Here is a 22449-nt window from a genome sequence, read left to right as displayed (position 1 = left end):
TTCTACTTTCAACCCAAGAAGAATCATATAGCCATAGCTAAAGAGGTTGAGAATAATGATTCATGTAGAGAATCCACTCCATCACCTTCAAACACGTGAAGGTGGAAATGGTGCTCTCTAGTATTACATTGACCACATGTTCAGATTGCTGAATACACCTGCAGAAAAAAAATCCATTCTAAAGAAATGCAGTCTGGTTGTTTCAAAGAAAAATTAGGCACTTACTCTATGGTAGATTTCCTGTTGGTCACCTGGGAGTGAATCCTTCAAGAACCACCTGTACATTTCTCCTTATCTCCAAGCCTCCCAACAGCTCCAGCTCAGTGGGCAGATGGGGCCAACGGAATTCCTGTTCCTTGTTCTCTTTGTAAACCCTGAGTCTCTCTGCTGTTACTCCCTGCTGTGCCCAGGCTGCCCTTCCCTCACTAGAGCCTGCCTCTTCATTCAAAGCTCAGTTTCGAATGCCACCTCCTCCAGGAAGCTTAATCTCCTCTTTGAAATTTCCATGGCGTATTATCTTCTCTTCTTACCTTCACTTCTACCTTTTACTATATTCATTATGAACATAGTTTATCCCCCTTACTAGACTGTAAGATCCTTGGTAGCATAATCCTTTATCTTTATCAAGTGTAAATGCCTTTTTTAAGGTGTAACTTTCTCAAGTTTATGAAATACCTTGCACCCTGCCCTAGTGGTAGGTATCACAATCTCTTTACCCTGTTTCCTTTGGGAAGGGTCTATTGGTTTCTATTTTTAGGAAGCTGGGTTGATGTGATTTCTCTAGAAGCATCTTTCAGACTTGAATCCACGTAACTAAGTTGCATGTTCAGTTGAATTTTTCAGTGAGAATTTAGCATCATAGTTTTGAGAGGAGATGAAGAAAGTTGCTCTTACCACAGGCCTGGCCCCTTTTAATCTGATTAGGTGTCACAGTTTATTTTCCAGAGAAAGTGATGAGTTTTGTCTAATTGAGACTGGGACAGGCCCAGAGTTAAATATTGGTCTTTGGGCCCCATCACCTCTTTCCCCTTGAAAGATGTCATAAGCAGACCCAAACACACATTTTTTTCCCTCATTTTGATTTCAGCCAAAGCCATTTTGGGATTTGGATGGTACCACTATTTATTTAGTTAAACTGTGAAGGCAGATCTATGTGCTTTTCAGTGCAGGCATTCTTTTTTCGTTTTGACCTGGAATATCTCTGTTTTGTGTAGACAGAGACCAGTTGTCAGCTGATAGATTATCACTTGAAGGGGTGGTGGCAGCAGTAGATGCATGGGAAAACATCTTGATAAGGCCTTGGAGAAAAGGCTGCTCTTTCGGAAGCGGGGCCCATTTGCCACGAAGGCAGCAAGGGAAATCGCTGGTGGCAGAGGCTTATAACAAACAGGAAGAAGAGACAGGTTTGCCAAAGGCTTCTGTGCATTTTTCCCCTTCGCAAACTTTCAGACAGATGAAAATGTTTTTAAGGTGGTTTTTGGGTTTGCACCTACAGGGAGAGTTACAGTGCATTCCAAAGCACCATGCTGCACATTATGGAAATGCCACACACAGCTAGATTCTGTCATAAAGAAATTTGTCATGCAAATTCTAAGGATGTTTGGCTGGTGTCAGGGAGGGAAGGCATATCAAAGTAACTCAGGCACACTCTTCAAATGTCTTGCAATTTCATAGCATGCATTTATCCAAATTTATGGCTAAGGCAACAAAAGGTCTCCCAGCTTCCTTATTCTTCGGCTTTCCATAATTAAATTATGATAAACAACTTTATCTAAAAGCCTCATCCAGGGACAATCTTTTTAGATAGAGGAGATAGTGGTTTCAACTGATTGTACGTATCTGCAGCAATAAAGGTTTCTATTTATTTGATTTTTAATTTTAATTTTATTTATTTTTTAATGAGTCCCTGGAAAGTAAGGCTGGATTTAGAGATTTTTCTCTTTTTGCATATTATCTTTATGATTAGTAAATACATAAACACACTGCTTTCCGAGAAGCTGCCTGGCTATGGCTTTATTTGGGTGGGGGGAGGGAGGGAAGGAATCACACATCAGCCTTCTCTTTTAATTTAAATTTTACTCTAAGAATCTATTTTGGGAGGGAAATGGAGCATGCTAATCTAATGACAGCTTTCCCTTCTCTTATTTTTCCCACGTCAGAGCAACGTGCTCGGATCAGCTCCTCGGTGTGTTGCGATGTTGGCAATGTTGCACTAATTAAGTGAAGTCTCCAAATCACTAGAAAAAACGAATAAAATAAACAGTCAACGAGGCAGGGAAGGGTTAAGGTGAAGCTAGATTAAACCTGTCAGCAAACAGATTCATTTATTTTCAAAGCTATAGTTTCCACAATAGAAACAACCCACTTTGCCTGGAGACCCTTAGGTCCGTTCCGTGGGGACCCAGTTTCAACTCTTGGACACAGGAAGTCGGTGGTCCACCGTGAGCTCAAGGACAGCTAGCTGATCGTCAGGTCCTAACACTTGCCAAGCGTCCCTCACTCCCACCTCGCGCCTTCGTACTTTGGTTACAAAAATTATCTCTGCGATTTGAGTAGAGGATGCCACTGCGTGGGCAGGAGGAGGCGATTCAGCAGGGGGATCACAGGAGCTGACTCCCCGACACCCAGTGCTGCAGAGGCGAGAGGGCGCAGCCGGGCTGAGGGAGCGACGGAGCTCTGAGCTGCAGAGGCGGCCGCGCGGCGGCCCCAGCCAGAGATTAGCGGCGGGGCGGGGGTCCCTCCCTCTTTTCGGGTGAATGAATGATTAGTCAAACACCACCTCCCCTCCCCGGTCCGCCCGAGATTGGAAGGGAGGAGTCTCGGAGCGACTGTTCTTTTTTTAAGGGCGAAAGTCGTTTGCCTCGATACGTTTTTAAATCGATCTTGTGTGTGTTTCAACTTCGGTCATCCCTAGTGTCAGGACGCGCAGACAGATAAGCACCGAACACTGATCTCTAAGGCCACTTGCCCCTCAGTCCGCTCAGCCCCCTGAGTTCGCTGTCGCGCCCTCGCCAGAGGGAAGCAAAGCAGGGCATGAAAAGTTGCGGGGGCCCTACTGCCCCGGGTGTGTCGCTCCTTCCCAAAGCTGGGGCACCCGGGAGCGAGCAGGGTGGTGGGGCGCCCCTGCGTCCCGTTTGCTGCTCCCTCGCAGGATTAGGGCACCCGGGCCTGAGCGCTAGTGCTGCGGCATCCCCGGGGCTCCCCCAAGAAAGGGAGGAGGCGCCGCGCTCGCCGTACAGTGGAGACGCGCCTTCCCGGCTCTGGTCCGCGCCCCGGGGCCGTGGCCTCCCTGGAGGGGCTGGGGAACTGAACGCTGGGCCGAGAGAGTTCCCGCTGCAGCTATCGCGCAGTCCCTCCTGCGCCCGGGCGCCCCCAGCGGGTTCGGGGAGGCGCCCGGTGAGCCCACGTCTCTCGCGGAGGAGCGAGCGCGCTCCGGGCGGGCCGAGAGCCGGCGGGGCTGGCAGGAGGTGGGGAGTGCGGGAGTGGAGGACGCTGCGGCAGCGACACCGACAGCCCCAGGAGCAGTAGCGGCAGCCCGGGCGGCAGCTGAGCGGCAGTGCGCAGTCGGCAGCGCCGCAGCTCCTCTCAGGCTATCTCCGGCTGCCGCAACACCCCCTCCTCCTGGCGCTGTCTCCGGCGCGGAGGGGCTGACTGCTAAGCCACTGCAAGCAACTCCCTCAAGAAAAAAAAAAAAAAAAAAAAGAAAAGAAAAAAGCCGCATCGGTGGAGCCTGGCCGCAGGACCCCTCCTCCCCGGGCGCCCCCCACCCCTCGCCTCTCCCCCCGCCCTCCCTCACACCCCCCCGCCCCCCAGCTCCCAGGCGCCCGCCTCCCTCCTTCGCGGACTGTCTCCCGACACGCCGGCTGAGAGCCCTTTTTGACTGCGAGCTGCGGCAGCTGAGCAGAGGCGGCGGCGCGGGACCTGAAGTCGCCAGGGATTCCCTCCAGGTGACGATGCTCTGGTTCTCCGGCGTCGGGGCTGTGGCTGAGCGTTACTGCCGGCGCTCGCCTGGAATTACCTGCTGCGTCTTGCTGCTACTCAATTGCTCGGGGTTCCCCATGTCTCTGGCTTCCTCCTTCTTGACAGGTAGGGGAGGGGGCGGGAGGGACCGGCCCTCCGGGACGCGGGTTTGGTACCTGGGAAAGGTGGCGCTGGCTTGCCCCGGGGATGGGAGGGTGGGGAGCGCGCACCTTGGCGCTTGCCCTGCGCTGGTCGATGGGGATGAAGCGAAGCCCCGGGAGGGCTGGGAAGGCTGGGAGTAGGTGAAGAGGTTGCGGGCTGAGAGGCTGCTGCCTTCAATGTAGTAATAATAGACATTCTTCTATTTGAATTTGAGAAATTATTTTATTTATTTTTAATGTTTTCCTCAACTTTTGTTTTAATCTTTATCTCTCTCTGTAGAACTCAAGAAAAAAATTTGTGTAGTTTTCTGCACATCTTCCTTTCTCATCTTTGGGGTTGCAATACATCCACTGTGCTAGGAGTGCTTTTTAAAGCACTGGCTCTCAAGACCTTGAATTTAAAGAAACTATCATTTAAAAAGGGCACTAATAGCGGGATATAATAATTATATGTTTTCAGGCAGGTGAAAACCTCAGCTGCGATTCTGAAGGACATACTTTACTGACACCTGGTGCAGAAAAGAAAATACCGAGTCAATTTCTAAGAGAAGGGAAAAGAGGATTGCGTTTCAGAAAGTGATTTAAACCTAAGACAATGCGAGACAGATCCATAGAAAGGCCTGTTCATTGACACAGTTCTGAGTTTTGGTCAATTTAAAATCTGCCCCAATTTGAGGTTTATTTATTTATTTATTTATTTGCGTATGGGGCTGTGTGCTTAGTTGAAATATCTTCATAAAGGAATGTTATTAAAAATCCAGTGAAATACTTGGAATTGTGCTTAGACCATCTGAGAACAGGTAGTTTATATCATAGTCTTTTCTTTTTTAAACCTGTTTAAATAAAATTATTGAAAATGGAGTTTGGGGACAGGGGTTTTGCTTTGGTGAATTTAATAATTTAAACCACAATAAGAATTCTGAAGTTCGGGTAGAGGTTTCAAAAAGGATTAGTGTAAAAATTTTAAATGTTGAAATCATACTACTAAGCTAACTTTAAATGAAACATTTTTTCCCCCTCAATTTTAGGTTCTGTTGCAAAATGTGAAAATGAAGGGGAAGTCCTCCAGATTCCATTTATCACGGACAACCCTTGCATAATGTGTGTCTGCTTGGTAAGTGTGGAGATCAGGTAATATGAACTCAGTTGCTCTCTCTGATAAGGTGAACCCATTAAATGTGATAATATAACCAGATCTTACAAATTGTCTTTATCATTACAAAATTACACATAACTGTACATAGTTTGTGAGTTGAATCCAGTTAATTTCTGAGTTTTATGGACTTTGGCAATTTCCATTTCATCCAGCTGGAAATTCTTATGTTTGACATCATCCTTATAGAAGTAAATTTCAGATAGGCTTTGTATGACATCTCAGTGAAAATTATAGTTTGTAATATCTGTTTCCGGTAATGATTACTACAACCAAATCCTTGGGACAACAAAACTTTCTGCGTTGGTTCTGTCATCTAAGCTCAGTGGGAAAATGATGAGATAAGATTTAAGTATGAAGGTTAGGAATAAGGTATGCGACAAAGGGAAAGAGAGGTGACAGCCACAAAAAACAAACAGGAGGACAAGATGTAATTCTGGATTTCTTTCTTGGGTTTCTTTGCCTGTTTTACCCTAAACTCTCAAATACTGTCTTTATTTCTGATTTGGAAGCATGAGTTGGAAAGGACAATTCTATCCTTAATAGAGAATGACACTTGGCTGTCAGCTGCTTAGTTAACACTATCAGTGGTTGGAAGACTCAAAAAATAATTTGTTTCCATTTATTTTAGTTTAGTAGTTAATGATAAGTCTAATAAGTAACCACCTGGGGGAGATTGAGTAATGTGAATAAGAATTTCTGAGACGAAATATAGACCTACAAGATAAACATTTTTGCTTAGGAGTGTTTTACATGCCAATCACTTTTGGCAAAATTTGGTTAGAAACTACACGTTATAAAACCTTGTTGGAAATACATTAAGGCAGTCAAATGCAAAGCCCCAAAATGATAGAGGACTACTTGTTACTAGATCAGCATGCTGTATGGAACTGGAGAAGGAATTCACTTCGGTTTAGGCAAAAGCCAAGCCATCTGAGTTTATACTACCTAAACTTTTTCATGACAAGAGTTGAGGTCAATGTTTTGAAGTGATAACTGGGTGAAGGTAAATGGCTGTATCAAACGATTATCAGGTTCGGAAGACTAAGGAAATCAACAGAAACAAGTAAAAACGCACTGCATTTGCTGACACAATAAATATTGCTGATTAATAAAACAGAGCTGAAAGAGGGTGTATTATGATTGCGTATTTATGGGTTGCCGTGTTCATTGATGATCTTTTACTAAATAATTTGTTGAAAGAAGCTTTCAGTTTAAATTTTGACTCAGTTGCAGATTTACAAATGCAGTGTGTGTGTATGTGTGTTTAATCTTCCTTTTTAGTTTTTCTTACCTGTATAATGTGAGCGAATTATTTTATCTTAATCTATTAAGATTTCAGAGGAAATTACCTTGACCAAGTAATATTTAAATGTGCTGAGAGCTTCCCATATAAATATATTGTTTTTCACTTCAGCAATATTACTACTTATAAAGTTTATGTATGTAGTTTGAGTTTTGTAAACTGTTCCCAAATAACATTATGAGAAATTCTCCCCACAGCATTCCCCCCTTTTCAGTACTCATACCCCTGCTAAAAACAGTCCCTTTCTCTGAAAGTGGAGACTTAGTGATAAGAAGATAGATGTTAGAGTCCTGCAGTTTTGAAGGTAAAGAGTAAATCTGAAAAGATGCATTAGTTGGAATTCAAGTGGGAGTGATATTTATTACAGAAAAGTATCAATTAAATTCAGAAGGGCAGTAGGTTTATTTATGTCTTCAACATTTAAGTAACAGTTGTAGGTATCTGCCTTGGGTGAGTGCTGTCAGAAATCCTTTCTAAATATGTAATATTAGGACTTTGGCTATCAGCTTCACCCGTTACAGAGCTCTTTCATTGGCCGAAAGGCTCCGTGATATGTTATCATGACCTTTGCAGGGGTTTAGAATTATGGGGTCCAAGTTGTCACAGTCATTGCTGCTTCCTAAACATTTGTAATGACTTGGTAAAATTGAGTAATAATAGATGGATGACCACTTATCCCTCTGTATAACACTCTTGTACATTTCCAAGAACCCACTGAAGTTCATGGATTTCAAAGCACTCCAGACAGCCAGGAAGCTACTTGGCATTTTTGTACCTAGGCTGGAAGGCAGACCTATTTAGCAAACTGATAATAATAGCAATGGTAAACATTTATGTTTACTATTTTTATTTTATTTTATTTTTGCTTGTAGGGCCTCATCTAAGCCTACATTATTTCATTTAATCTTCACAAAAATCCTTTGAGGGCTTTTACCTTTATTTTACAGATGAGGAAACCGAGGCGTAGCAGGCTAAGTAGCTTGTGAAGGTTGCATTTGAGTAAATAGTGGAGGTGAAACTATCTCAGTTTTGTCTGCCTCTAGAGCACATGCCTATAACCATAAGAAATAGCCTATTTGTTGAGTTAAAGACGTGAGAAAGTAAGGAGAAAATAGAAAGAACGTCCAAATTATTTTACCTTTTGGCGTTCCTTGGGTTATTTTGTTTTTTCTTTTGAGTCTTTCAGGAGTTCAGTTAGTTGACATTTGTTAATCGCATTATATGAAAGGAAAATCTCGTTATGATTTCAGTTGACCTGCAGGGAGCGTTAGTGGTTAGCTGGTTTTATGTATGTACATTAAGAGGGTATGTAATAGTCTCAACTGTACTTTGGATAAAGAAAATAGTCATATTTATTTTGTATTGGTCCGGCCTTTTGGCAGAAAGGTACCTAAGGCTGAGTATAAGCTCATATCTTATTTCATAACATGTACAAAAAAAAAGAAATAAAAAGCTAACGTCAACGTATGCTTAAAAAAGATGTAAAATGTTACAGTTGGGAGGAAATAGGTGGCACAAAGTCCTGTATATAATTACAGAGTAAAAACTTAAAAAAAACCCCACAAAAATCAACTTGGCCTGATTTAAACTTTTAAGCTGTGAAATATTTCAAAGGTTGGAGTGAGCTCATTTCTGTGGAGTTTTTGAGGATGACAGTGGGCGCAGTGGCCACTGTAAGCAGAGCTGAATAATTTTATTCTCATTTATCATCCTCTGCGTAGACCTGAGCATCTTGCCAGAACCAGCCCCAGTCCAAGAATAACTGGTTTGTTAGCTGGTGATGGAATCTCGTTTTAAAGTGTGTGGCCCAAAAAGCTTCAGTTCATCTATTTAAGGGGGTAGGTGAGAAGTTGGATCATGGTCCTAAAATCTAGGGAACTGCGTAGGCAGTTTAGATTAAACTGCATGTGCTTTATTGTTTAGTCAGAAAGCAAAGCATAACTTTTCCCCACCTTACAAAATGGTCTTTTATGGGGCCTAGGAAAGGAGGCCAACACTTATTACTGTTTTTGTATGATATTTTCCCTGCTTTCTTGCTAGAATTATTTTTCCCATAATGTCTAGGAAAACACGTTGGTGCCTGCCCTGGAGTACAGCTGAGAAGAGAGCCAGCCACACCTAGATAAATGAAACTGAAGCCATTCTCTGATCTTTGGGACATCCCTAGGTCCACCAAGCACACATGAGAAGTGGTGCTTGATCTTCTCAGCCTTTTCCACCTAACTGTAGAATAGGAGGACATGGCGGGAGCCAGTGAGTTGGGCCCAGTGCTGGAAACCTGAGAAAACTTTGGAGGCTGGGACTCAGAAAACCTGAAGTCAGAGCTTAGTTTGGCATACATTTTGTTCAGCAAAAAACATTATTCCGAGGTTGAAATTTCCTCTTAAAAATCCAGAGGTGCAGTGTAGAAATGGACCCTTTGCTCATAAAAAGCAACATGAAATTCAATGTTACAAGAATCAGGGCTCCACCTGTCTTGGAGCCAACCAAATAGTGAAGACAGAGAGACCTTGTCTGCTGTCTTCTACTTTTTTAATCACAAAAATCTAATATCGCTGAACAAGGAGCTCCCAGCATCTTAGATTCGCTCTGGTGCCTTATCTCCATAAAATCCTCATGTTCTTCGTTGTTCAAATTAACTGGCTGGAGAATAGATATCTATTATCTAAACAAGTGTTAGGCACATGTTTGAGGATGAGGGAGATAACATTGCATGAGGATTCAATTCATGTGTGTGTGGATGTATGAAACAGAAAGAGAGAAGATATAAAGTAGACCAGATGTGGTCAAAGAGGTACTGCACTCAGTATATGCACAAATACATAGATTGCCATGCTTTTTCCAAGTTGTTTCAGGTCATTTCTAGACTTTGGATGCTCACTAAGGAAGCAATCAGATTTATTTATTTTTACTCTGTTTAGAAGGTGATGTGACCAATTACCTTTCAACAGAACAATTTTTGGGAAAGGTAAAAATTAATGTATAGGATTGTGTCGGCAAATTCACAAAGACTAGTTCTGAGAGTTATTCTTGTCCATGCTTTTTTCAGGCTCAGAGAAGTAGAGCAAATCTCGTGAGATCACACAGTTACTAAGAGACAGAACTGGGATGTGAAGTCAGTTCCTTCTTTGCTAAACCAGAGTTTCCCTCTGCTGGAAATGTTTACTACTTAAAAACTTCTACAGATACCTTCAAGAGCTTCAGAGAGTCCTTTCAACCTGCACAGAGCTAATGTAGGCTCTCTATGGAGGCAGTTATAGTGGTTTTGATCTTGCAACCCAAACTGTCTAGAATTTGGAAAGCCTATGGAAGACATGGGTTTTGGCTGGCATCATAACATTTTGGCAAAGAATTTTGGCCCAGACATCAGACAGTCTTGGGTTAAAATCAAACTGGTGGTGAAGTTGAGACAACTACCTCACCTTTCTAAACCTCAGTTTCTTCATCTGGAGAGTGGGATGGATGTCAACATCTAGTTCACAGAGTTGCTACGTGAATTAAATGAGATGTAGCACGTAAAGTTTGGCCTGGGGCTTGGCATAGAGTAAACACTCTGTAATGATTTTTTATTGCTGTTGTTGATGATGGCATTATTTTTAAAAATTCTTATTTCCTCACGTGGACTAGGATGCAAAGTTTCAAAGGAAAATGATAAAAGGGACGACTGATGAGACATAGGGATAATGATGGCAAACCCACCCATCGTTATGCATGAACTGCATGAACAAGATTTGTCAGAAATGTTTAGTGAGTTTTTCTGTCCCTCCAGGCTTGGACTGGGCTGATTGAGGCTGCTTCCTTATTGGTCCAGTGATCCCAGTGATCTTTGGGCCCTGGTGTAAGTTTTCCCCTCGCTTTCCATTAAACATAAAAAACAAACAAACGAACAAAAAAACAAAAAACAAAACCAACTTTCCATGGAAGAGGGGCCTGCTTTCTTGCAGAGTATTTACATCTGTATGCCTGTGGGGTCACCTTCACTTGTACTTTTATTGGCAGAGGGATTGGGTTGGGACTCGGTAGTGCTGTAATTCTGGAAAAACTGCCTAGTGGCCTGGCATCATGGGGATTTTCCTGGCCCACCTTGTGGAAGTCTCTCGACCCCTTTCCAGACCTGAGTATGTTTTTTTTGCCTACTTACTCACTGCTCCCCTTCCCCATCCCATTTCAAACACTGTTTATTTTGTTTTGAGGTACTGGACTTGACTGTGGGTATCAACAGTAAATTGTGTTTTAAGTGTAGGAAATAATGTTGAGGAAAGAAAGCCCTTCCCGAGACTAGAATGCAAATAGGGGGAGGGCAGTAGAATAGGAGATAATGAGAAAAGTCAGGCAAGGCAAAAATGATGGAAAAATAAAACTAGTTAATATGAATTTGTTGGGTAAATAAAGGATATCAGTTTTTCACACCCTCTTCTATGGCCCTTCTGTATAAATGATGATATATTGAGTCCTTTGTGCTATAAAAGAATATGAGTAACACCACCTTTCATGGCACTGGAAGGTCAAGTGTGCTTGTTGAACTTAGTTAAGATCAGCAAATGAGCTGGGTGTATATTTTAAGACCTGTTGATTCCCAGTTCTAATTCTATAAAACACCACTCAAGGCACTAGGGATAGCAGGTTATAAATTCAATAATATTGTTCTTTCTTCCTTCTTGCCACACTTCATCCCCTCTTCCATTTTATTTTATTATTTTTAGCCCTTTCTGTGTTTGAAGCATTGTGCTGGCTGGGGAACTTTGAGGAGACAAAGACCAACAGGACAGATTCTTGCCCACAGCCTAATGGGGGAGACGAACACATATATTAATAAGAAATTTTATAGGAGTGACAGAAAAGCACTGTAATAGACTCAAACCCATGTACTAAGGGGGCTGCCAGTGAATTCTGACTAGGGTATCTGGGACCATGATGCGAGAAGAAAGATGATCCAGGCAAAGCCTTGTTGGAGGAAGGACACAAAGAGAGTGTGCTTGGGACTGTGGAAATGGCAGCGTCTATTGTGCCCAAAGCTGTGATGGAGCTGGAGTTAGAATCTCCATGGGAACCAGCATGGGGAGCACCTTGCATGTAATAATAAGGATATCAGTTCCATTCATGTAACTGGGAGGAGCCACTTAATATTTTTGTGCAAACACATGACACAATAAAATACATTTTATATAAAGGTCTCTAGGAGCTTTTGTACGGGATATACAGAGTGTGAAGAGGCTGAAGTTTGGACAACAGACTGCAGGGATATTGTGTGGTCAGGTGAGAGCAAGCAGCCTGGAGCAGGGGTGGGCAGTGGGAATGGAAAGAAGGTGTTGGGATAAACCAATGTTGCTCAGTCTTTTGAATTTCTTTGACTACATTCCAGTTCTAGAGTATTTATGTGAATACCAAAGGTATTGAAAAAATTAGAATATTTTGATAGACTCCAAACCATGCCCAACAAGACACAGTTGCTAAAATGCAGCAGTAATTACAGTGGAGTGATTAGTAGCACAGCCACTTTGCTTGTCACTTGGTGTCTCTAGAGCAGGGCACTGCTACTTGAATAGAGTAGTTCTCTTCCCAGAGCTCACTCTCGAAATTATATTTGGGGCACCAGCTCTCTCCTTTTACTCACAGTGACACCCTGCCTTACACTGCTGCGTGATCCATTTGGTAAATTATTCAGTCTGGTAGGTATGTTCATGATAGTAATATATGCTCAGTTTTAGCACAATTTTTTTTTTTTTTGAGATGGAGTCTTGCTCAGTTGCCCAGGCTGCAGTGCAGTGGCATGATCTCGGCTCACTGCAAGCTCCGCCTCCTGGGTTCACGCCATTCTCCTGCCTCAGCCTCCCGAGTAGCTGGGACTACAGGCGCCTGCCACTACGCCTGGCTAATTTTTTTTGTATTTTTAGTAGAGACGGGGTTTCACCGTGTTAGCCAGGATGGTCTCGATCTCCTGACCTCGTGATCCGCCCGCCTTGGCCTCCCAAAGTGCTGAGATTACAGGCGTGAGCCACCGTGCCCGGCCTTTAGCACAATTTTTATACACTAATCAGGATTGGGTGGCTCACCTTTAAAAAGTGCACCAATGTGCCATGACTTTGAGAACCACTAGTCTTGCAGAAGTGTTTTGGAGCCCACGTTTATAGCCCTTGGCAAGAAAATAGATGGCAGAGATGAGAAATGGGAAAAACTGAAGAGAATTTTGAGAAGTCTAGCCAATGTCATAGACACTGTAGGAAGAGAAGGGGTCATGTGGGTGGGCGGGTAGTAATTAGTTTAGATGTAATGTGTTGGGCTTCATAGACCTTCAAGGTAGAAAAGCCATGTAGGCTCTTAAAAGACTGTGAGTTTGGTATAGAGAAATCAGGACTAGAGGTTAGCAATTTGTTACCTGTCTGCATAGAAATAAACTTCAAAACTTTGGGAATAAATTATTTGCCTTGGGGAGGGGTCTAAATTGAGATTTTTAAAAAATGGGCCTATAATATTAATTAGAAGAAGGGTTATATCTAAGAGAAGGATAGAAAAGGAGAAACCTATGAAAGAGATGGAAAAATTATAGAGGCAAGAGGAGAACCAGGAAGGCACATGCCAAGGCAGAAGACATTTGAAGAAGACAAAGACTAGTGGCATTAAACATTGCAAAGAACTGGAAGATTCTAGGAGAATGTCAAAGAAGGAACTTTCTCATTTTCTTGGACTATTTGAAACAATGAACAATGGTCCCTTCTCCCCAGACCCTGCGTATTTGCACATCGGATTGAATTGATCATAGATGAGATTCAGTGGATCCCCAGTTGGCAGGAATCCAAAACTAAGATTGCTGTAGGGATTTTGAAAATTTAATGCAAAAATCACAAATTTTCCCAACTTTGACTTTAAAAGATCTTAACAAAAGTGAATAAATACCACATGAAATTTTAAAAGGTACCCAAACAAAACTAATTTCACGGATAACAGTAATATGCTTTTTGCAAACGTCATTGGAATGTTTCTATAGTTAAATGTAAAATGGACCAGGCCACATTGAGGGATTTTTTTTTATTAGGAATAAAAGCAATAATATAAAAGAGTCTGACTAATATAAAAACTTACTATTATAAACTTTTAAGTTTGCTCTATTAAACTGTTAATGATGCTTTAAAAATATTATGATATAATTTAATGTCTTAAATTCTAGGTCTTCGGGTAAGATATTTTCTTTTCTCATGAAATGTTTAAAGCCTATTTTGTCAGTGAAATGCAGCTGTGGTGTGGGGGCCTGAATGTATGTGTGTCTGAATGTATGGGTTTGAGTCTCACCTGGTTGCCTGGTAGCTGTGCACCACTGAGCAGACACCTTACCCTCTCTGAGCCTTCATTGTGAAGTCTGGGACAAGTCTCAGTGGTATGTGCCCTTCAGCCGACTTAAGTGATTGGCTGTGGGCATTAACTGGAGTGATGGGAATGGGTTAAAGGCCAAGATGCGTGTGAAAGCTGTTTGTAAACAGTTTAAATGACATTGTTATTAGGGGCAAGAACTTGAATAGAAGAAAGTGAAGTGTAACATGCCATAAACCACTTTTCAGCAACTAATTCAGTGAATATATTCTTTGGGAACGATAGCTTAGTGGTTCTCATTTCTACCCTTTAATAGTTGTATGGCTTTACGTAAATTGCCTAACATTTCTATATCTCAACATCTCTATCTTCATCATGAGGCTCTTGTCAGAATTGTAAGTTACAGCATGAAAAATTCTCAAAACATGGTCTGGGCCATGGTCAGCACTTTAGAAATGATAGCTACTTCCACCATTGAAGTGTCATGGAATGACTGCCTTTGCCATACTTTAAATTAAATGGACTGTATGTATGGCAATTTATTGTCAACACCTATGAAATGTGTTTATTCTGAATTTTTCTCAGGGTAGACAGTGGAAGGGCAGAAGAGGTGACTGCTGCTTTTCTGTTAAAGATGGGAAACCCTGGTACTGTTTGGGGCTTAGGAAGATGAGTTGCTCCTCTATTTTTCTTTTCAAAGCTTCGCCTGCTTAACTCGTGCCAATTTACAAACACAGTGTGGTTTTCTCAGTGAGGCCCACTTGTCCTCTGCAGTCCTTGCCATTAAATCAGGAAGTGGCAGGTAGGAGGCAAAAATGTAAAACTAGTGACCAGTGGGCCTGCTGAGCCTGAAGCTTCTGAGTCCTCTCCATTTTAAAGAGTGTGATGTGGCCAGCATCCTGCTTTCCAGCAAACCACAGGCACTAGTGCATACCTGTGGGATCGGGCCTCCTTCTAGAAAGGGCAAGCCCAGATGAACTGGCGTGACTAGATTTGGACATGTAGGCCCTGCACATTCATACAGCCTTCTGTGCTTGGGACTAGAAGTCCTGCCAACTCCTCTAAGAGCCTGCTGCTTCTTCTTCTCGGTAATAGCATGTTCTGCCTTGTAGTGTAGTGAGTTGGGCGAATTCACGTCTTAAGGGATGGTGTCTTAAAGTGTAAGAACCTCGTCGTGGTCATCTCTGTCAGCTCCGTAGCTTCAGCAAGAGGTCCACAACCTTGGGACTTGAGTGGGAGTTAGACTGGAGTTTCCTGTTTATAGTTGGGGTTGTTAACACTTGGGATAGCTCCCCCCCAGAATGGAACTCCAAGTTCCAAAACATGATTCTCCCAGAAAGTTTATCACAGAAGGTCAACCTCCTCTATAAAAGACATCCTAAATAATCATTACATAAACACTGTCTTTTTTTTGAAAGGAATGTAATCACATTTGAAAATATAAGATCATATTGATATTTACATCTGCTCTTATTTGTGATAAAAGGAACATTCCCTTTTATAGAAGTAGACTGTTGTCAAAAGCAGAAATGTCCCCGACAAGGCAGGAGGTATAGACAAGGAAGGTTCTGGGACAATCTGGCTTCCACTTTCAAAAAGTCACAATGAAAAATGTCTCCTGAACCCTGGAGCTGGCATTCTCCAGTCATTTCCAGCCCCTTTCAGTGAAACTAACTCTGAAATCTTGACACAAGCCTTCATGTTTATATTAGGTTTTGGATGTTAGCTCTGTTGGCTTCTGGTAGCTGACTCTGTTGAAAATTATGTTTTTCTTTTAAGGACAAAGGCCTTATTGTATGTACATGTCGTGTAGTGTAATGAGCTTTCTTTCTTTCTTTTTTTTTAATGTTAGGTAATGGGTGGTACTGACCTACCTCTGCCAAATGAGAAGTTCAAAGATCTGTAAACTAATGGGCAATTGTAAGGTTTCATGCAGGTAACTGAGCGAGAGAAAATGAGAGGGCGGGATGGGTGGCATCTTCACTGACCACAGCATGTCCCCCAAATGCCCTGCTTCAAGGGAATAGACATAACATGACTCTGGGTGAGGATCTGCAGATAAATGATGGTACCCAGAGACACTTCAAAGAGAAGGACAGAATACAAATAAGGAAGATAATGATCATCGCATTTTAACTTATAAAAACACGCCTTTCCAAAACAACTCTTGTATTCTTGGTCACATATATGGTATTTGACCAGATGACTTTTCATGGCTGCTAATGCTGTCAGCATAGGCCAAGCACCCTATTTTTAGACCCTGTGTGGTCAGTTGGCCACCCTGGTGGCACTACTGGCCTCTTTGGCTGTGGGTGACCTCAGGAAGGCTATTTTTAGTAGGGACAGCTTGGCCCATGGAAAGGAGGTATGAAAACCCAAAGCTGCTCTTCCATTTCTTTGGGCCTCTATAAGAAACATTTTTAGCATCTTTTATTTTTATTTTTATTTTTTGTAGGACAGGATCTCACTATCACCAGGGCTGGTCTCAAACTCCTGTCCTCAAGCGATCCTCCTGCCCTGGCCTCCCAAAGTGCTGGGATTACATGAGTGAGCCCCCACACCTGGCCAGGATCTTGATCTTAATTTCTTCCCCCTTTTCTCCTTTTAAAAGCCTATTTTCTGAGGTTCCTCTTTAAGGCATGTCTATGGACTGTAGCAATAACATTAATGAATGACATTTTCATTCTTCGCCATGTTGATTGCTCCATATCTTATTAAGAGATACTGGGGGATCCAGTTTCCATTATTTTCTAATTGAACAGAGCCATTTGTGCCAAGATACTAAAATTGCTCCCCCTTTGCTCAGAGAGCAGAGGCTGCTCCGCATCAGTGGCCTGTGGGGCTTGCAGCTTCTGCCTCCGGTAAAGCCTGCCTCATTTTGTTCCTTTACCACCCAGAAATTCATGAATTCCAGAGACACTCACAGCCTGCTGGGTCTCTCCTGCTTTGTGGATTTATGGTGTAAAAGCAGTAGCATCAAGACATTCACATAGCAGTGTTTTTTTTGGTCTCAGGGGAACACTATTTTCCTGAATGAGAGAACATGAAAGATGAAGCAGATATTCTCCCACTTGGGAGCCGCTATGCCAAAACAGTTAAGGTCTTGCCTTGGGCTTGTGTTTATGCCCCTTGGGGGGAATGGGGCCCATTAGACTTGAGTTGTGGTAATTTCCTGTTTTCAAGCACATGCGAAACAATGATTCTGGTGCCCAGTGGGACCCACCAGAGGTCAGCTAGCTGCAGCTCCATTAGCACATAGATGAGTACCAGGATGAAATTCCTTGTGCCTTAGAGGTGACTCAAATCAGAAGTTGTGGAAGAGCTGGCTGGCAGGGAAGGGGGCAGGAATCTACCCTTTTTGTGCATCTCATTAGTCTAGGGTGGCTTCTGTTGGAGGAACCAGCCCTTTTATCTCCCTGCTGGGATGTGCTGGAAATGCATGTACCAGATGGTGTTGCTTCCTTTTCCTCCATGGGTGCATGTGTGTGGAGGGGGATTGTTAAAAACTGTGAACTTTTTTTTTGTTTCATATAAACCATATACTGACTAAGGGCAAAAAACATTTCTTAAATTACTTTACATGCTAATGGGTCATGTTACACAAATCTGGAGTCCCCAGATTTGGGAGTTATGAAATTTTTGATAGTTGTCTGATGTTGACCTATAGGAGCAGTTTTATGTGGTTCAACCTAATGTATGCTTTGAGGACTTTAGACTTTTTCAAGGGAGATATTTATCCTCTAGGTTATTGCAAGGGATATATAATCCTCCAGGTTATTGCAATGTACCTGAATGAGGGGGTATTTAAATTCAGTGTGAATTTGCACTGGGTTCATAAACTAAAGCCAAAATGTGGTGGCATAGTAAAAATGCCTCTCAATCTGTGAACCTCCAACTGAATTAATGGGCTCTTCTGTATATCCTCAAGACCCCTCTGAGGGTGGTGGGACTGGGGGAGGGAGGGGAGAAGCAGCGCTCAGCTTAGCACATGGTAGGAGCTCTGCAGGAAATGTGGGAATGGCATTGCAGGACTGGAGTAGGCAAATGATTGATTGATGGTCATTAAACTCAGCACACATTTATTGAGCATTTATGTTAATAATATCCTGAGGCATTGCAAGACAGGAGCAATGCTTTTTACATGAACAGAAGGGGATTAAATTATGGTTGAGATAGTTTTGAAGTTAGATGTCTTTTATTGCTTTAAAGTTCTTTGAAAATTGATTAACTTATACAAGCCAGAGATATTAACTCTTGTTTGGAATATTCAGTTAGTCAGAGCAACCTGTTATTCCTTGACTGTGCCAGATTTTATAAGTTTATGTGTCTGTGTACATATATACATATATATATGTATTTATATAACATTTGGATAATGGTTTTAGTCTGGAAACTACCCTCTATCATTAGAATCGTAAATGAAAGTGTGAATGAATGTGTGATGAAACTAATAGTTGTGTATGTGTGCTGGGGGCCCATACAATGGAGCCTGAACACTAGTGACAAGGGGCACACAATTCTGTTGCCTGATGTATCCCCTTCCCTGGGCCTCTGCCCCTTCCTCCCTCAAGGAGCCAGTTTGGCTACTTGTCTTCTCTCACACAGTTGTAGGTCATTAACAAGTCAGTGGTTAGAATTTTGCCTTTAGTTTCTTCTGTTATCCCACCAGGGGCCCAGCAGTGGTGGCTCTCAGATTTTAATGTGTGTAAGAACCACCAGGGAAGGCTAAAAAATGCAGATTTCCTGTGTCCTGGTCCAGAGATCCTGATGGAGTAGGTCTGGCTGGCTCCTGTGCAGACCAGGGAAACTCCATTTTTTTTTTTTTTTTTTTTGAGACAGAGTCTTGCTCTGTGGCCCAGGCTGGAGTACAGTGGTGCGATCTCAGCTCACTGCAACCTCCACCTCCTGGGTTTAAGTGATTCTCCTGCCTCAGCCTCCTGAGAAGCTGGGATTACAGGTGCATACCACCATGCCCGGCTAATTTTTGTATTTTTAGTAGAGACGAGGTTCCACCATGTTGGTCAGGCTGGTCTCGAACTCCTGACCTTACGATCTGTCCACCTCGGACCCCCAAAGTGCTGGGATTACAGGCGTGAGCCACCACACCTGGCCAGAAAGCTCCATTTTTAATAAACCCTTCCAGTGACTTTTATGCAGTGGCCAATTTTTGAAACACTCTTTCTACCTGACATGTAATGGAAAGAGAAGGGTATATGAATATAAACATAAACATATATGTTTATATTTAAATCTTGGTTAGGTACAGTTGAAATTCTGTTATTGATGTAAAACTTTATAATAGGTCAACTATCGTTTACATAATGTTGCTTTCGTGGAAATTTTACACAATTATCTTGCACATTAGCTGTCTTTATTGAAGTGTTCTTTTCCTATTCATGTCATCTTTATCAAACCTCCTTTAGTCACCCAATCAGAATGAACTCACTTGTTCCTTGAAGACTTTATATTGGTTACCTTTTTATTATACCCTTACTCCTCTCTCCTCTAAATTTTTATTGATTAGTTACATGACTTTCTCTTCTACTGGACTTGAAGCTTCTTCAGGGTAGGAATAGCATCTAATTCTCATGATCAAAATATCTAGAACAGCACCTTGCAAACTTTAAGTCTTAATAGATATTTTGCGAACAAACACTGTATTCATAAACTGGGGATAGTCCAAACTTCATTTTCCTCAAAGCCACCCTGTGAGGTAGGGCCGGCATTCTTAAGAAACCAGCTTCATAGTTGAGCTCATTAAGGCTCAGAAAAGAGAAAGCAAGGCGAAAGTCCCACTGCAATCAGCGAGAATTGGGACTGCAATTCAAGTACCAGAATTCTGTCCCATCTCAGGCAGACTCCACAGAGCTCTTTCAGAGAATGCCACCTAACCACAAGGGTTGAGAGAATACCCCCCGGGGTCAGTGAGAGAGACCCAGCAAATAGCTTCCCTGGGGATTATGTTTTCAACCGTCCTTGCAGTCCAGTTAGGTAGGGTCCTGCCTGGCGCCTTTGGGTGGGACAGGCTGACCCGCTGGGCTGCTGCCAGTCTCTTCATGGAATGGATTCCCACAGGGATACACTCTGTTTCCTGTGGTCTTTCTGGGATGGGTAGCAGCTGCAGGATGAAGCTGACGTGACGTTATGTTTGTTGCTTCTTCAGCATGAGCCAACTAGATGGAGCAATCTGACACAAAACCCAGGGTTTTATGACTGACCTAGTGGGCCAGCCGCATCTGGAGGAACCAGACGCAAACAATGCAGAGTTGAGGGCCAGGTGAAGCGGGATCCAGCTCCCCACTTCACCCCAACCCCTTCGACTTCTCAAAACCTCTGCAAGAAGCTGTTTCCTTCGGCTGGCAACTTAACAGCCAGCAGGTTCCTTCCTTGTCGGAATAAAGCCATTCTGGGAAATTTTAGGTTTCTTCTCTCCCTTTTGCTGCCCTGTTTCTGCCCACACCTTTCTTTCCCTGCTGAGAGAGAGTGTAAAGTCAAGCCGACCAGGCTCTGATTCCCATCACCTTCACAGAATTCTGGTCATGTTGCCGGACAATTTCCCATACTTCAAATGGGAATCCTTTAAACTTTTTTTTTTTTTTAAATTAGCCTGGCATTCCGTTGTTCCAGGGATTCATCTCCATCCTTGTTATTTTTTACCATGTTATTTTCTTTCTTTGTCATTAGTGCAGAAATTCCATGATGTCACCATTCCCCAAGTTTTGTGTCTAGTTTTTCTCAGTCTCAGCTTTTAATTCTTGAGTTCAGCCTGATACTGAAATATACAAAAGGCATTACAGCAGGCTGGCTGTTCCTCCTCCACGCAGCATGGCGGTTAGACATTTGTAGGGATGAGCTTGTCCAACTCACCTTATTTTGTTGTTGTTGTTGTTGTTCTGTTTTGTTTTGTGTTAGGCTTTTAGAATCCTGAAGTCACGGTTTTTAGTTTCGGTCTCTAGTGATAAGCAGAAAAGAGGGATGAGGAAGGGGCTTTACTGGCCCAACCAGAAACAGAAACTAAGAACCCATGACTGTATTCTCTCCCTTGGACACCCCTCAGTGTGCCACGTGGAACTGCTATCTAGGCAAAACTGGATCATCTGGTGGAGAGCTGGTGGAGACCCACCTGTGATCTTGACCAAAGGCTCAAGAGAAGGATTACTGGGTTAGCTAACGGGCTAGCTTGGAGCAGTGTCAAGTGTTCAGGTGGGGGTTAGTAAATATTTTTTTTTTTTTACTAATGATGATGTGCTGATATAATTTAGCCTGGTGAAGATGATGCCCAGGGGAAACTTTAACAGCCTTCTAATATGTGGGAAGGAAATATTATGTTGAAAGTACAGAGAGGAGTACTAATCCCAAAATTGCAACACATTGCTAGCTTGTTTCTCCATTGACCTCTGTCTCTTGCTCGCTTCCAGACTGAGTCCCAAGATGGTTGTGGGGTCTTGGCTTCTCTGCTTCTTGGCCAGTGCCTGCCTGTATGTGTAGACTCTTCCCTAGATCCTTGGATCCTAGTTACCCTACTGTAGATGAGTATCACGGTCCTAGCTTTGAGCCACATTTTTTGGCATGAGACATAATTGTAAGAGGCCTCTGACTGTGGACTCTGTTCACTCCCAGGCTTTGGCTTCAGGACTCAGTATAACAGAGAAGAAAAACTTAAATTGAGAGATTTTCCCTTTCCCTTTCTTTCTATTACTCCCAAGTGTTTAACGTCCCCTCTGCCACACACACCCATCTGTAATACTCACCCAGCCTTTGGTCACTAAGCTCTAGTGGGTCTGTGCCCTCTTCTGTGGGGACATTGGTCCTAGACCTTTTCCCTGGAATTCTTAGCTCTTCTAGCCAACCAGAATTTTCCTAAACTTAAGTCAAATCAGATTTCCTCTGAGACGTAGGTTGGAAGGTGTGATAATTAGTAGTAGTGGGAGTAAGGAGTGGCCAGCAGTAGTCTAGGCAGCCTCTCCTGTGAGCCTCAAGTAGTGGGTAGCAACCCTCCCAACCTGGGGTATCTTGGTCGCTAAAATACCTGGCACAGTGGCAGGTGCTGATAGAAGGTGACCTCTGGTGGTCACTGAATTAATGTAATGACTGCAGCCAGGGTCACTTACAGTTGTTCATGCACACATTTATGTGTCTATGTGGGTAAGGACTCATACATATGGCGCTCTCTCAGCATTTGTGTGATGGACTTATAAGAATTATGTTTTATTGGTTTATTTTTCTTTTTGGTGGATCTTCCTTATCTTTTCAAACTTTAAATATTTGAGGGTCCCAGGATTCAGCCAAGACGTTTTCTCTATTTATATTCATACCCTAAGCAATTTTATACAGATGCATTGCCTAAAACTACTGGTATGCTGATAGTTTCCACATTTATGTTCCCACACGCCCACCTCCAGTCCAGCTGCATCTGTCCACATGTCTACCTGGTGTCTCCGCATGGCTGTTGAGCAGGCATCTCAAACTGAAAATGGCCTGAATGGAGATCTCCTTTGTCACCACTCCTTAAACCTAGTTTGCTCCAGCCAGTGACATCAGCTGCATGGCTCCATTTTTTCAGG

General features: G+C 42.8%; 1 protein-coding gene across 4 annotated transcripts in view; it reads left to right on the top strand.

The window, feature by feature from the left end:
* Nucleotides 1–3231: 3231 nt before the first annotated feature.
* The window catches only part of BMPER (BMP binding endothelial regulator), a 248176-nt gene continuing 228958 nt past the window's right edge, over nucleotides 3232–22449 (top strand). For 2 of the 4 annotated variants that reach the window (XM_032758346.2, XM_032758343.2), the window contains exons 1-2: nucleotides 3234–4086; nucleotides 5150–5235. In XM_032758346.2, coding sequence (XP_032614237.1) covers nucleotides 3954–4086; nucleotides 5150–5235 — 219 coding nt within the window. In that variant the 5' untranslated portion in view covers nucleotides 3234–3953. Of the gene's footprint in view, nucleotides 4087–5149; nucleotides 5236–22449 lie in introns of all 4 variants that reach the window. The other 2 variants (XM_058445792.1, XM_032758344.2) reach the window with 2 other exon arrangements.

The sequence above is a fragment of the Hylobates moloch genome, unplaced genomic scaffold, assembly GCF_009828535.3.
Source record: "Hylobates moloch isolate HMO894 unplaced genomic scaffold, HMol_V3 SCAFFOLD_1, whole genome shotgun sequence".
NCBI classification, from domain to species: Eukaryota; Metazoa; Chordata; class Mammalia; order Primates; family Hylobatidae; genus Hylobates; species Hylobates moloch.
The sequence above is the reverse complement of the archived record's forward strand: the minus strand, read 5'-3'. Positions and strand labels throughout refer to the sequence as shown.